This window comes from Malaclemys terrapin, chromosome 2, assembly GCF_027887155.1.
Source record: "Malaclemys terrapin pileata isolate rMalTer1 chromosome 2, rMalTer1.hap1, whole genome shotgun sequence".
NCBI lineage: Eukaryota > Metazoa > Chordata > Testudines > Emydidae > Malaclemys > Malaclemys terrapin.
Genome location: NC_071506.1, coordinates 16762873 through 16775993, shown reverse-complemented (window position 1 = coordinate 16775993; position 13121 = coordinate 16762873). Strand labels below are relative to the sequence as shown.

General features: G+C 45.0%; 1 protein-coding gene across 5 annotated transcripts in view; it reads right to left on the bottom strand.

The window, feature by feature from the left end:
* LOC128831412 (otoconin-90-like) overlaps positions 1–12004 on the bottom strand; it is a 93511-nt gene extending 81507 nt beyond the window's left edge. For all 5 annotated transcript variants that reach the window (XM_054017766.1, XM_054017769.1, XM_054017768.1 and 2 more), the window contains exons 1-2: positions 11745–12004; positions 1619–1722 (exon numbers count right to left, since the gene is read on the bottom strand). In XM_054017766.1, the coding sequence (XP_053873741.1) occupies positions 1619–1694 (76 nt within the window). In that variant the 5' untranslated portion in view covers positions 1695–1722; positions 11745–12004. The remainder of the gene's footprint in view (positions 1–1618; positions 1723–11744) is intronic.
* Positions 12005–13121: the final 1117 nt, after the last annotated feature.

Below are 13121 nucleotides of genomic sequence, written 5' to 3'. Positions count from 1 at the left end.
ATGGCAGCAGAGCGTGTACATACCAACAAGGAAGAATCTGACCCTAAAATGACCTAGCTTTTAAAGGAACAAAGGTTAAGAAATTAGCTTTTCTCTCCCCTGTCCCCACCTCCTGCCCCGCTCCGCCTCCAGCCCGAGCTTGCTTTCAGTGAAGTCAATAGCCTAACACCCTTCAATTTCAGTGGTACAGGAGCAGGCCCTTAATACAAGTGAGTAACTTCCTTTAACAGGAATCAAAGGAAGAAGAGAGCCACAAAGTGTTATAGAGATTGAGTGCCAGGTTTGCAAGCACCATTACCCACAAGATGCCATCCTGAAAACGGTGACTGCTACACGCATGCTGATTATCAAAGCTTGCTATTTGATATGTTACTGCTGTATGTAGTCGTACAGCTAAGGTGCTGGGCTGGGATTCCAGAAATCAATTCCTGGCACTGTCTTGGGCAAGTCACTTAATCTCTCTGTGCCTCAGTTCCCTGTCTGTGAAACAAGAATAATAATACTCCCTTTGTTTGCTTTATAAACTCTTCAAGGCAGGGACTGTCTCGTCTCCTGTGTTTGAACCAGGCCCAGTACAGTGAGCCCCTGATCTTAGCTGGAGCCACTAGAAACAACCATAACACAAATAATACTTAAGAATGGTAATGTTGAAGAGGTAGGCTCAACAGTGCTGGGAAATGAGGTCTTCCATTTATTTGCAGATCATGTGGCCCAGACAGCATCAATGCAAACTTCTCAGGGCAACATACTACCTTAATCCTGGTGTAATAGCAATGACTTGTCGGCAGGCAGAATCGAACCTGGGACCTCTGAAGCTTAGTGTATGAGCCTATACTGCATGAGCTAAAAGGCAGATCCTTCTAAGCCAACGCTGTTACAGACTGATCAAGCTCTAGATGGTCTAGGTGCCACTAGAAGGGGACAGAGCACCACACCAAGCGGGCATGGGCTACACTGGCAGGCTCAAGAAGACGATTTATTGTGAGACCCATCAATTGCTGGCCTCTCTGGTATGTTAATTAGTTCTAACACCTCTGTGACACAGAGGCTCTTAGGCAAAAGGTCTCATTCTTTGCAAACATCTCTCCTCAGACCTGAAAATGCACTACACCAAACACATATCTTACACACATCTATTTATCCATAAAGAGGAATATATAATATATCTACAGAGAGCTCATAACTTGCCAAGATTCACAATCAGTGTGAGATGCCTGCATGGGTAATATTTAAGGAATAATGTATTTATATTGAAATTATGCTTTATGGACTTGGGGTAAAACTTAGTCGCTGGGGCCAATATGTCTCAGTGATGGCCCATTCGGGCAGGTGGGACTTGTCACCCCACCCTGTCTAAGTGGTGATGCCACAAAATTTCAGCATTTTTAACTACCTTAAATGGTGGAGAATCAGGCACCCTGGCCTGAGCCTGTATTTTCTATCTCCCTTAGGTGAAAGCAGGTTGGCATGTCCTTTTGGCTTTGAGAGTGATGGATGGGAAAAACATTTTGGATGTTCCCGGGGCAATATCAAAGTGCATGTGCTGGGGAAATTACTTTATCATGTCTCAGAATAAATTGTCGGTGACAGTGGCATTTCAAACACACTTCACACTTACCCAAGTTCCATACGAGAAGGAGGCATAGAAATCCTGCACTCAATTTAACAGGCACATGCTGATGGAACCATGGCATTTTGGAAACCTACTTCCAGTCGCTTCAACTGTTTTAGGAGAAAGAAACAAGATTTTGGTGAGCCTACACGGATCCAATGCATTTGTCAGTTTCAGTGTTTCCAACTTTTGCAATATTTTGTGTTGTTCTTAATCTCTGGATGCTAGAATCACATGAGAATCTTGGATTTTACTTGAAAAAAAACAAAACAAAGCTAAGTTTCTCATCCTTGTGATTGCAGAGAAAAAGCTAGAAAATGTGGCCTGAAAGCTAAAAATCTCAGAAGGAAAAAAAACCCAAAAACATGAAAAAAGTAAACCAAAAATCTAGAATTCCTTATTCGTGATTTTTTATTCAGACTCATGATATTTGGGGCTCTGACTCAAGGTTTTTGAATGATTGGGACTGTCAATATTGCAGTTTACAGATGTTTCAAAGACTCATACTTAGAGCTGGTTAGGAAAAAAAGGAAGAAGTTTTGACAGTTTTTCTTTAAATTTGTCCCCCTCCCTTTTTTTCAATATCAGAAAATGTCAGCCAGCTTCATCATTGGCTGAAACTCTGGGTGGAGATTTCATGAAAACGCAGTCAAAAGTTTTTCTAATTTAGTTTTCAACGACAACCTTCTCCTTGCTCGATAGTTAATGGTAAGAATACACACTGAACTCTTCTTAGCCTCAGGATAATACTGCTTAATTAACAAATTATTACCATTTCTATTAACCAAGTCATACTGATATTTAAATTGTTAGAAACTAAAATAAATTCTGAAAATAGTTGAAGTATGATTCTATTGTAAAAATGGTATTGAGGGATTCCATGTTTAGTGTGTCCATGTTACATTTACTCCTCTTACAAGAGAAAGATGTTTCTTCTAACTGCTAACCTTGCAAACTCAAACTGGGATCTTAGAGTCAAGCTGAATTCTTTCTACCTAATGCATCATTACCATTAATAAATAACAATAATAAGGTCTAGCTCTTATATAGCACGTTTTCGTCAATCTCAAAGCTTTTTACCGAAGATATCAGTATTATCCTCATTTAACAGATGGGGAAACTGATGCACAGGGAGGTGAAATGACTTGTCTAAGTTCACTCAGCTGGCCAATGGCAGAAACAATCTAGTCGTCTAAGTCTTAGTCCAATGTTCTATTGTCTAGATCACCCTGCCCCGCCACCTGTCCAAGCCTGTTGCTTTCTGGGTTAGCTGAAGGCAGACTGTAAGGCAATGCGGTTGCCCAGGTGACCCTGCACTGGGAACTTAGTTAACAACTCTATTGATGAAGCATGAGACAGCCAGTAACATCTTACTCTCCCATTGTTTTATAGCATCTGTAAAATTGACAGGAGTGAAAAAGAGTGAAACTTACTTGTCACTAAAGTCAGCAGATCTGACTGAGTACAAACAGGGAGCAGATGTGCTGACTAGGGAGGTGCTAAGAGTTGTACTTTGCCATCATCTGGTCATTTCAGTTGGGCAGTTATGTATGGTGAGACAAATAGGGTTTTTTAAAGCACTTGTCTGTGTTGAGAGTGGTACTGAGCTGCTCCACCCCAAATCAGTCTTTTTGGGCGGGACAGAGGGATGGGAAGAGAGACGCTTTAGCCAGAGTTTTGCTAAATTTTAAATTTTAAGAGGCTTTGTTTAGCCACAGTGGGAAAAAGGTTGCTTTAATCTGCAAATATGTTATATAATTATATTAACAATGGCACTGGTCACATGATTAAAATGAAGCACATGGTTAAGTGCTTTGATGAATCAGGGTCTAAAACAGCATAAGTAGCCTTGATCCACTGTGAAAGAGAACTGATGGAAAAAGTCCAGAATTTGTCAGCCAGATATCACTGTAGGAAAGGTAAGTGAGAGCACAAAGCATGCTTGGGGACGCATGTCCCTACTGCAGCCTGTGGACAGCATGTGCATAAAGAAAGCATCAGCGACACACAAGTTTCCTTTTCGTCTCTCTGCTCTCTTCTGCTCCTAAGAGCATTTGACAAATTTGTTTAAAAAGCAAAAATAATTTTAATACAAATATTTAAGCCAAACTCTGCCATTCCATTGGCTCAAGGATTTTTCTTGTTTTATTTCTTTCTGTTGTGTGCATTGAATGAATTCCTGAGCCAGGCTCACTGTGGTAAAAGGAGACCAAATTCCCTTTCCATGCTCAGGGCTGGCTCTAGGTTTTTTGCCGCCCCAAGCAAAAAAGAAAACAAAAAAAAAAAACACCTCCAAGAGCACAACTGCTGAAGCAAAAAAAAGGGCCGGAATGCCACCCCTGAAATTGTGCCGCCCCTGAAATTGTGCAGCCCCAAGCACATGCTTCGTTTGCTGGTGCCTAGAGCCGGTCCTGTCCATGCTCAATCTGCTCCCCCGATAAACAAACAGGAAACAAAATTAACTGCTTTGATATGACAGAGTGTAAAAGGCCCCTGGGGACTGGTAACAACCACAAGCCCACTACTTCACTCACACAACATAGCTTGGGAGTCTTGTGGCTCAGGGCGGGATGCTCCCTCACTCGGCTGCCTGGTTTCCAGGGGTACATGAACTCTTTAGAATGGGGCGTAGCTTGTTTCTCACAGTGCACCCAGCCCACTCTGGGAGCCAGTTTGAGTAAGGGAGCCACAGTTCAGCCCCACTGGGGATGACTTCTGCGTTGAGGGTGCATGGAACAACAGTTGCTGCTCTCTCCTTCCAGCTCAGGGCCTGCAACTATTATTTAGCCTGGCACAAGCAGCACAAGATGTGGAAGTTCCCAATATTGCCAACCCCCAAAATTCAGAATCGTGAGTCAGACGCCCCAAAATCACAAGAATGTCCCCAACATCATGAGATTTTTTTTAAAAAAGCCCAGATTATCTCGTGATTTTTGGTCTGCCTTTTCAGTTTTGAACTGCCCCTCTCCCTCCGCCTCGTGTGCAGGGTAGTTACAATGTTGTCACCTCTCCCAAATGTACAGTAAAGTGATTCCCGGCCCTGTTGCAGGAGCTCTCACTGGGGGAAACAACTAAGATTAAATTACATAGATTTGTATGAAATGATGCCAGATGGTTGCCCACTACCCCGTCTCCAGGGGAAGAGCAGCCAGTCAGAGCTGCTGCATGTGGAACTCTGCACCCACCCCTCAGGAGTTGACACCATTCTCACAGGAGGGAAGGGGGCAAGAGCCCCCCAGCTCAGGGTGGCTCCACCCCCTCCTTCCTCCTCCTTTCCTGTGAAAAACGAGGCAGTCTTCCCCCTGCTCCTCCCCACTCACCGCTTCATCTCTCTAGCACCAGGCATGGAAAAGGGGAGGAGAGGGGCGTGACGGACCCCAGAGCTGCAAGTGGAACAGAGGTGGGGGATGAGGGCAGATGTGGGGCTGAGGGGTGGGCAGAATTGATTGCTGAGCTGGGGGAGGGGCAAAGTTGATGTGGGTGTTTGCATAATTAATTTCTGGGTTGTGGGATGGGCAATTGTGGGGCACAGAATTAATTAGAAATGTGGGGCTTGGGGAGAAGCTGGAATCAAACAAACAAAAGGAAGTACGTCTTCACGGTTTTACGAAGGGCAGATCGTGCCAAACGAATCTGATCTCCTTCTTTGAGAAAGTAACGGACTTATTAGATAAGGGAAATGCGGTGGACCTAATATACCTGGATTTCAGTAAAGCGTTTGATACAGTACCCCATGAGGAACTATTGGTTAAAATGAAAAACATGGGGATCGATATGAAAATCCAGAGGTGGATAGGGAATTGGTTAATGGGGAGAATGCAGCGGGTCGTATTAAAGGGTGAATTGTCGGGTTGGAGGGAGGTTACTAGTGGAGTGCCTCAAGGTTCGGTTTTGGGACCCATCTTATTTAATCTATTTATAACTGACCTCGGGACCGATTGCAAGAGTGGGCTGATAAAGTTTGCGGATGATACGAAGGTGGGAGGAGTTGCAAACTCGGAGGAGGATAGGGATACTCTGCAGGGAGACTTGAATGAGCTTGTGAATTGGAGTATCAGAAATAGGATGAAATTTAATAGTAAAAAGTGTAAGGTGATGCACTTGGGGACGAATAATAACAATTTTAGTTACAAGATGGGGACACATTGGTTAGAAGTAACGGAAGAGGAGAAGGACCTAGGGGTCCTTGTAGACCGCAGGATGACTATGAGTCGACAATGTGACGTGGCGGTGAAAAAAGCCAATGCGGTCTTGGGATGTATTAGGCGAGGTATATCTAGTAGAGATAGGGAGGTCCTGCTTCCGTTGTATAAGGCGCTGGTGAGACCTCATTTGGAGTACTGTGTGCAGTTCTGGTCTCCAATGTTTAAAAAAGATGAACTCAAACTGGAACGGGTGCAGAGAAGGGCGACTAAGATGATCAGAGGAATGGAAAACCTGTCGTATGAAAAGAGATTAGAGGAGCTTGGGTTGTTTAGTCTGACAAAGCGAAGGCTGAGGGGGGATATGATTGCTATCTTTAAATATATCAGAGGGGTTAATACAAGGGAGGGAGAGGAATTATTCCAGTTTAGTACTAATGTGGACACGAGAACGAATGGATACAAACTGGCCAGGGGGAAGTTTAGGCTTGAAATTAGACGAAGGTTTCTGACCATCAGAGGGGTGAAATACTGGAACGGCCTTCCGAGGGAAACGGTGGGGGCGACGGACCTGTCTGGTTTTAAGATTAAGTTGGATGAGTTTATGGAGGGAATGGTTTAATGATAAAACATAGTAGCCAAGGAAAACCAAGCAATGGTACATGAACAGCATAATGGCCAACAAGGGTCAGGCTAGAGACTCTTGCCTATATGCTCGGGGTATTACTGATCGCCATATTTGTGGTCGGGAAGGAATTTTCCTCCAGGGTAGATTGGCTGAGCCTCTGGAGGTTTTTCGCCTTCCTCCGCAGCATGGGGCAGGGATCACTAGCAGGAGGGTCTCAGCCGATTGAAGTCACTAAAACACAGGATTGGGGACTTCAACGGTAGAGTCCAGGGAAGGGTCTTGCGGCCTGCAGCATGCAGGGGGTCAGACCAGATGATCATAATGGTCCCTTCTGACCTTAATGTCTATGAGTCTATGATTCACAAAATGCACAGTTAACCTGTTGCTGGGGGATGTTGTGAAGGCCAAAACTATAATTGGGTTCAAAAAAAGAACTAGATAAGTTCATGGAGGAAGCTGCCAGGAAGAGGGGATCTGCCCGCCAGCTGCAGAGCGCTCGGCCGCTGAGCCCTGAGCTGCCGCAGGAGGCGGCCGCACTGAACGTTGGGAGCGATGGCTGAGCCCGCCCGCTTCGCTCTTCCAGCCTCACCCGCAGCCCCCCCCCCCAATGGCTCCTCCGGAGTCCGGACGTGCTGCCCCCGTCCCCCGTCTGCAGGAACCCAGCGGTGGCCCGGCAGGCTCCGCTTTTTAAAAAATTGCTGGGCTGCCCGGGCGAGGGAACCAGGAAGCTGCCGGGGAGAGGGGATCTGCCTGCCAACTGCTGCCCGCCCCACTGCTCTGCTCCCCCCAGCCCCCAGGAGAAGCGAGCAGCGCCGGTCTGCCACCCCTTCCCCCGTGCCCGGCCCCACCCACCCACTGAGCCCCTCCGAGGGGGGGGGGGCGCAGCATGGCCGCAGCGTGGCCAGAGGAGCCAAGGGAGGGGGGGCGCGGAGCGGCCGGAGGAGGAGCCAAGGAGGGGCGTGGCCAGAGGAGGAGCCAAGGGGGGGCGCCTTATTTATGGTTGCTCCCGCTGCACTGAGAAGCTGGCTACGCCACTGCCAACAGGTAGCAGTCAGAGCCAGAATCATGTTACTTGGTACACTCAGGTGTGTTGGCAACACTAATTTTCACACGCGCACACTGGGGATAGATAAGAGGAGTTTAAAAATGTGAAGACAAACAAAAAAAATATAATATTGTCTTTAAAATGAAATCTCATGATTTGGGAAGACATCCAATGATTTTGAGGGGGGTCTGACTCATGATTTTTGAACTTTTGTTGATCTGAACTGTGGATAGCTCTCATCCACCATAATTATTACTTTTGCTAACTATACTGTATGATTTTTAAATGGGAACTATTTCTTGAACATGTGGGAGAGAGGACCTTATACTAAAGTATGTTTTTAACCAACAATTATCTGTCTAAGATCTTTTCTTGGCACATCCGCACATCTCTGAGAACAGGGGGCTTAATCAGGCACTCAGCAAAACACACATAAGAGTAAATGGGAAATTTTGCCTGTGTAAGAATTGCAGTATCAGAGACTGCATTGAGTGATGCAACAGTATCAGCAGGCGGGGCATAACATTGTGTTTTTGGCGGGAGGGTCTATAAATATGATAATTTCCCACTCATTATTCAGTCATGGAAAAGTAAACCATTATTTAAATATACTAAACTCAGAATTCTGAGAACTTTCCCTCATCAGCAATTGGTCCCCCTTTAACAACAAATTGGAGAGGTTTAGAGCGACAAGAATGATTCAAGTTCTGTAAAAACTTGATTACAATGAGAAATTTGAGAAGCTCAATCTATTTAGCTTAACAAAAAGAAGGATAAGAGTTGACTTGATCGTGGGGTGAAATCCTGGACCCATGGAAGTCAACGGGAATTTTGCTATTGACTACCATGAGACCAGAATTTTACACAGGGTCTGTAAGTACCCGCATAAGGAGATATATCTGAAACTAGAGGGTTCTTTAATATAGCTGGTCTGACAGGAAAATTTCCACAGGAAATTCTGATATTTTGATTTCTGTTTTTGTTCTGAATTTCCACAAAATGAGAATTCCAGACAATTTTGATTCCGAACTCTCAGAATGTTTTGTTTTGTCAATGTTCAATTGTTTTGCTACACTGATGCTGACATGTTTCATTTTGATAAGGTACAGATGTTTTGCTAATGTCAAAACATTCTAATATAAAACAGTAAAATATAAAAGTTGAATCAAAACAATAAAGTTGGAACAAACTGTTTATACCTTATTGAAATTAAACATTTTGATATTATTGAAATGAAATGTTTTGACATCAGAGCAAATGGGGGCCCCTTTCTGCCCCTTCCTCAGGGCCCAACCTGTTTCATCCAGGGTCTCCACCCTCACTGCAGCCTTGCAACACCTTTTGCTCCTTTCTGCACCCCCCTCATCCCCCACAACCTCAAGACCAGAGAATCTCCCTCCCCGCACCACTGCCCCGGGGCCGCAGCAGGGAGTGAGAGCTCCTCCAGTCCTGGGGCTGCAGCGGGAGTCCAGGTGCTGGGGCTTCCATTGTCACCCCCTGCGCTTCTGAGGGGAACCAGGGTTGGGGCACTTGGGCTTCTCCCACCTCGCCTGCTGGCGATTCTACTGGAGAGCGGGTCAGGTGCGGGGGCTTGCCCTGCCGCCCTGCAACTTCTGCTGAGGATGGATTGGTAGCCCCTGGAGGGGGGTCCCCCACCCCATAGCTGCTGCTAGGCATGGAGGCTGCTGGGGGTGGTGTCCATCCCATGGCAGCCAGGACGGGGTCAGGAGCTGCTGACGGGGGCTTCCCCTGCCCAGCACTGCTGCCGCAGAGCAGGCCTGGGGCTCCGGGCTTCCGCTACTGGTGGTGGATTTTTTCCAGGGGGTCCCCAGTTGGCTGGCGCCCCTGGGCACAGGCCCCGTTGACCCAGTGGTGAATCCAGCACTGTATAGGGTCCAATTCAGCAAAACTTTCAAGCACACCTGTAAGTGCTTTCTTGAATTGAGACCTCAGAGCTTTGCTGAGTAATTAGCCTACACCAGGGGTTCTCAACCTTTTTCTCTTTGAGCCTGCCCCCCCCCCACCCGCAACGAGCTATAAAAATTCCATGGCCCACCTGCACCACTACAACTGTTTTTCAGTAGATTAAAAGCCAGGGCCAGTGTTAGAAGGCAGCAAGCAGAGGAATTGCCCGGGCCCCATGCCACAGGGGGGCCCCATGCCACAGGGGGCCCCACAAAGCTAAGTTGCTCAGGCTTCAGCTTCAGCCCTGGGCCGCGGGGCTCAGGATTCGGCTTTCTGCCCTTAGTCCCAGTAAGTCTAATGCTGGCCCTGCTCTCTGGTTTATTTTGGCGGATCCCCTGAAACCTGCTCCTGGCCCCCCAGGGGACCCCGACCCCTGGTTGAGAACCGCTGGCCTACACCTCAATTTGTCACGTTTTGGGAGGATAAAAGAATCACAGAAATTATTGATGTTTGTAATTGCATTTCTCAGAAGGACAAGGTGTGTCAGCAGAGCTGTCGTTCATTCTTTGGTTCAACAAATGTTCCCAGAGGAAAAGGGGAGTTCATGTAACCGGGTAGTTTCCTAGCCAGGTTTCAGCTTTTTTGAGTTTATTTAAAACTGATAGAGAGCTCAACAGTGCAGAGAGAGAGAGAGAAAGAGAGAGAGAGACCTACAATGTGTGCAATATTGCATGATATAACAGGGACTGGAGAAAGCAAAGCCTGCAGCGGGCAAAGCAGAGGTGGGAGATAGAGGAACATAAAAATTGCCATACTGGAAAACTTAGGGGAGAGATGTAAAAGGGACTGGGAAAAGTAGCCAATATAACAGAACAAGATTGAAGTACAATGATTTGAGTGCTAAAATACTGTGGCTATGGAGAGAGGCCTACCTCTGCCCCAGAAGTATATTAGAATATTCAGATTTTTAAATCAAACAATGTCATTCTGCATTAGAAACTCCCACCTGATATTATACCATATCTATTAGGACATGATGAAAACATGATATGGAAAGATAAATCCTCAGAAAACAAATCTTGAAATACTACTGGGGAAGAGAGATTTAACAACATCAAAGAAGTGAAAGCAGCTTTGAAGTAGGATTAATACACATTACTAAAGATTTGATCATGAACTGACTTCATATTGGTACAAGTTTTGCCTGAGGAAAGAATGCAGGATTTGGCTGTAAAAGACAAATGCACAGCTCATTTAACTATAATGGACACATCCTTGTTATAATTTTTAAATGGTATCTTTCCTTTTTTTACTGATACTAATGTGAGCTTTGCAATGAGTGAAATGCACAATCAGACTAAAAATATACAACTTCTTCACTGTCAAAACTAAAAATTTCCAATGATTGTCATTTGACAATGTCTTTTAGATTGATAAGACACTCAGTACTAAAGAGATGGGCATGACAAAAAACACACAGATAGCCAGACCCCGAAAGCTTTGTTCCAGTGACCATTTTCCTCCCTAATGCTTCTCACGTGTAGGTTGACAGTCAAGCTCCTAGCCACAAATACTAATATCAATCAATCTGATATGCTAATTCAGCTTATTATTTATTTCAAATTAAATTTTAATATATATTCATAGCTTGAACCAGGTCACCGACGCACTTAAATAAGACATAAGCTTTTAATCCAATCCAGTGTTTCTAAAACCCAGATACAGCAAAAATGGTTTTGGTGTCGATAACAACCTCAGCAGTTTGGGTTACACTTATGTGACCCTAGAGATTCAGGACTAAGTACCTCTTCATTATTTTTGCCAAACAAAGATCTCAGGGTAACTAACTTATTAGCTATGCTTCATTTGCACCCACTTTAATGTGACAAGTAACCATGCAGGTTGAAATATTCTCTTTTTTCCAACACGAAAGGAGTCCAATCAGATACCAACTGGTCCCCCCCCTTATCTATAGAGCTAAACAGAGCAGAACAAGAAGTTAAGAGGCTGAAGGAGAGAAAAGAGAAAGACCTTGCATACTAATTTCTCTATCTCTGTTCAGTTCCAAGATCTAAAGGTCACCCTCTCAGGTTTAAAACAAACTTTGAAAAACAGGTCTAAAGAAATCTCCTCGGGCTAATATGAAAAAAGAAGTTAGTTCAACTATGATCTTGACTGAATTTCTACAGTCATCTGATTTGTATTAGATAAAAACTTCACACTTTCTACAATGTCTGAATTTAAGAAATCATATGTTCTAAAAACTCTCTCCTAACATTCTTCATTTCAAGCCGCCTCAATGATTATTAATTGCACAGACTGAAATAGATTCTTTTAGGTATCTCTGCATAGCAGCACCATTTAGAACTATTCACAATTTGAATATCTAGTAATCTTTTAATACTGACTTACCTGGCTTCTCCTGATACGATGATTAACTTCCGAGAGTTTAAATAGCCAGGAGGTTATCACACTGTTTTAATAAAGTCTTAATGAAAGACAATAGTCTATGAGTGGACAGGCTTGATAAAATTGCCTTAAAAAAATCTTGTGAAAATGGTATTATAATCCCAAAGGCAACTAGGCTAAATGAAATAGGATCATGTGCAAGCAAAGTGTCTGTGGTATGCCCTGAATTGAATCCCTAAATGGAATGACTTAGCAGCAGTCCAGGTCAGGATGTGAAACCACTTTGGGCAGTAATTACTTACACTGAAAAATAGAACTGAAAGGATTTTTTTCCCCTTTAAAGGGACAGAGCCTTCCAATGTGATTAGGCCATTTTTGAAGCTGCAGGTTAGTCATTCTGGACAACAGATACTGTAGATAGGTCTGAAGAGAGTGGTCTAGACAAGTTGAAATACAGCTCAACTACAGTCAAGTAGATGAAACAAAATGCCTGCTAATATGGAAAACTTCCTGGCCATTTCTTTAGATGCGTGATGAGGGAAGAGAAGAGTTTAGAGCAGGGGTCGGCAACGTTCGGCACGCGGCTCGCCAGGGTAAGCACCCTAGCGGGCTGGGCCAGTTTATTTACCTGCTGACACGGCAGATTCGGCCGATCACGGCCCCCACTCACCGCGGTTCGCCGTCCTGGGGCCAATGGGGGCTGCGGGAAGCGGCGCAGACCGAGGGATGTGCTTGCCGTGGCTTCCTGCCACCCCCATTGGCCTGGGACGGCGAACCGCGGCCAGTGGGGGCTGCGATCGGCTGAACCTGCCACATCAGCAGGTAAATAAACTGGCCCGGCCCGCTAGGGTGCTTACCCTAGCGAGCCGTGTGCCGAACGTTGCCGACCTCTGGTTTAGAGAATGACTATAGTGGCGACATGAAGTAATAACAATGGCACTGAGTCATGTGTCACTGCTATACCCACTGCATCCAAAGCATCACAGGAGGAAATGAGAAGCTCAAAGAAAGGTTCCATAACCACCTCAGTCCATGAAACTCAACGTGCTCTCCAGGCATTAATGAATTAAGCCCCAAAGCAGCCCTGTGTAGTAGGGAAGTATTATGACCCCCAATATACAGAAGAGGAAAATAATGAGTAGCAAGTTAGACCCTGGCCCTATTGAAGTTAACAAGAGTTTTGTCATCCGCTTCTATGGTGCCAGGATTTCATCTAGCGAGTTTAAGATCCAAAGTTCCAAAAGTGGCTTGTGATTTTGAATGCCTCCTTTTTTGGGGTGCCCAACCTAAGTCCTGATTTTCAGAGGTCTCACCCAAAATTTAAGACACCCAGCATTATAGGCTATATTTGGAAATCAGAACTTACAGGGATTGACCCAA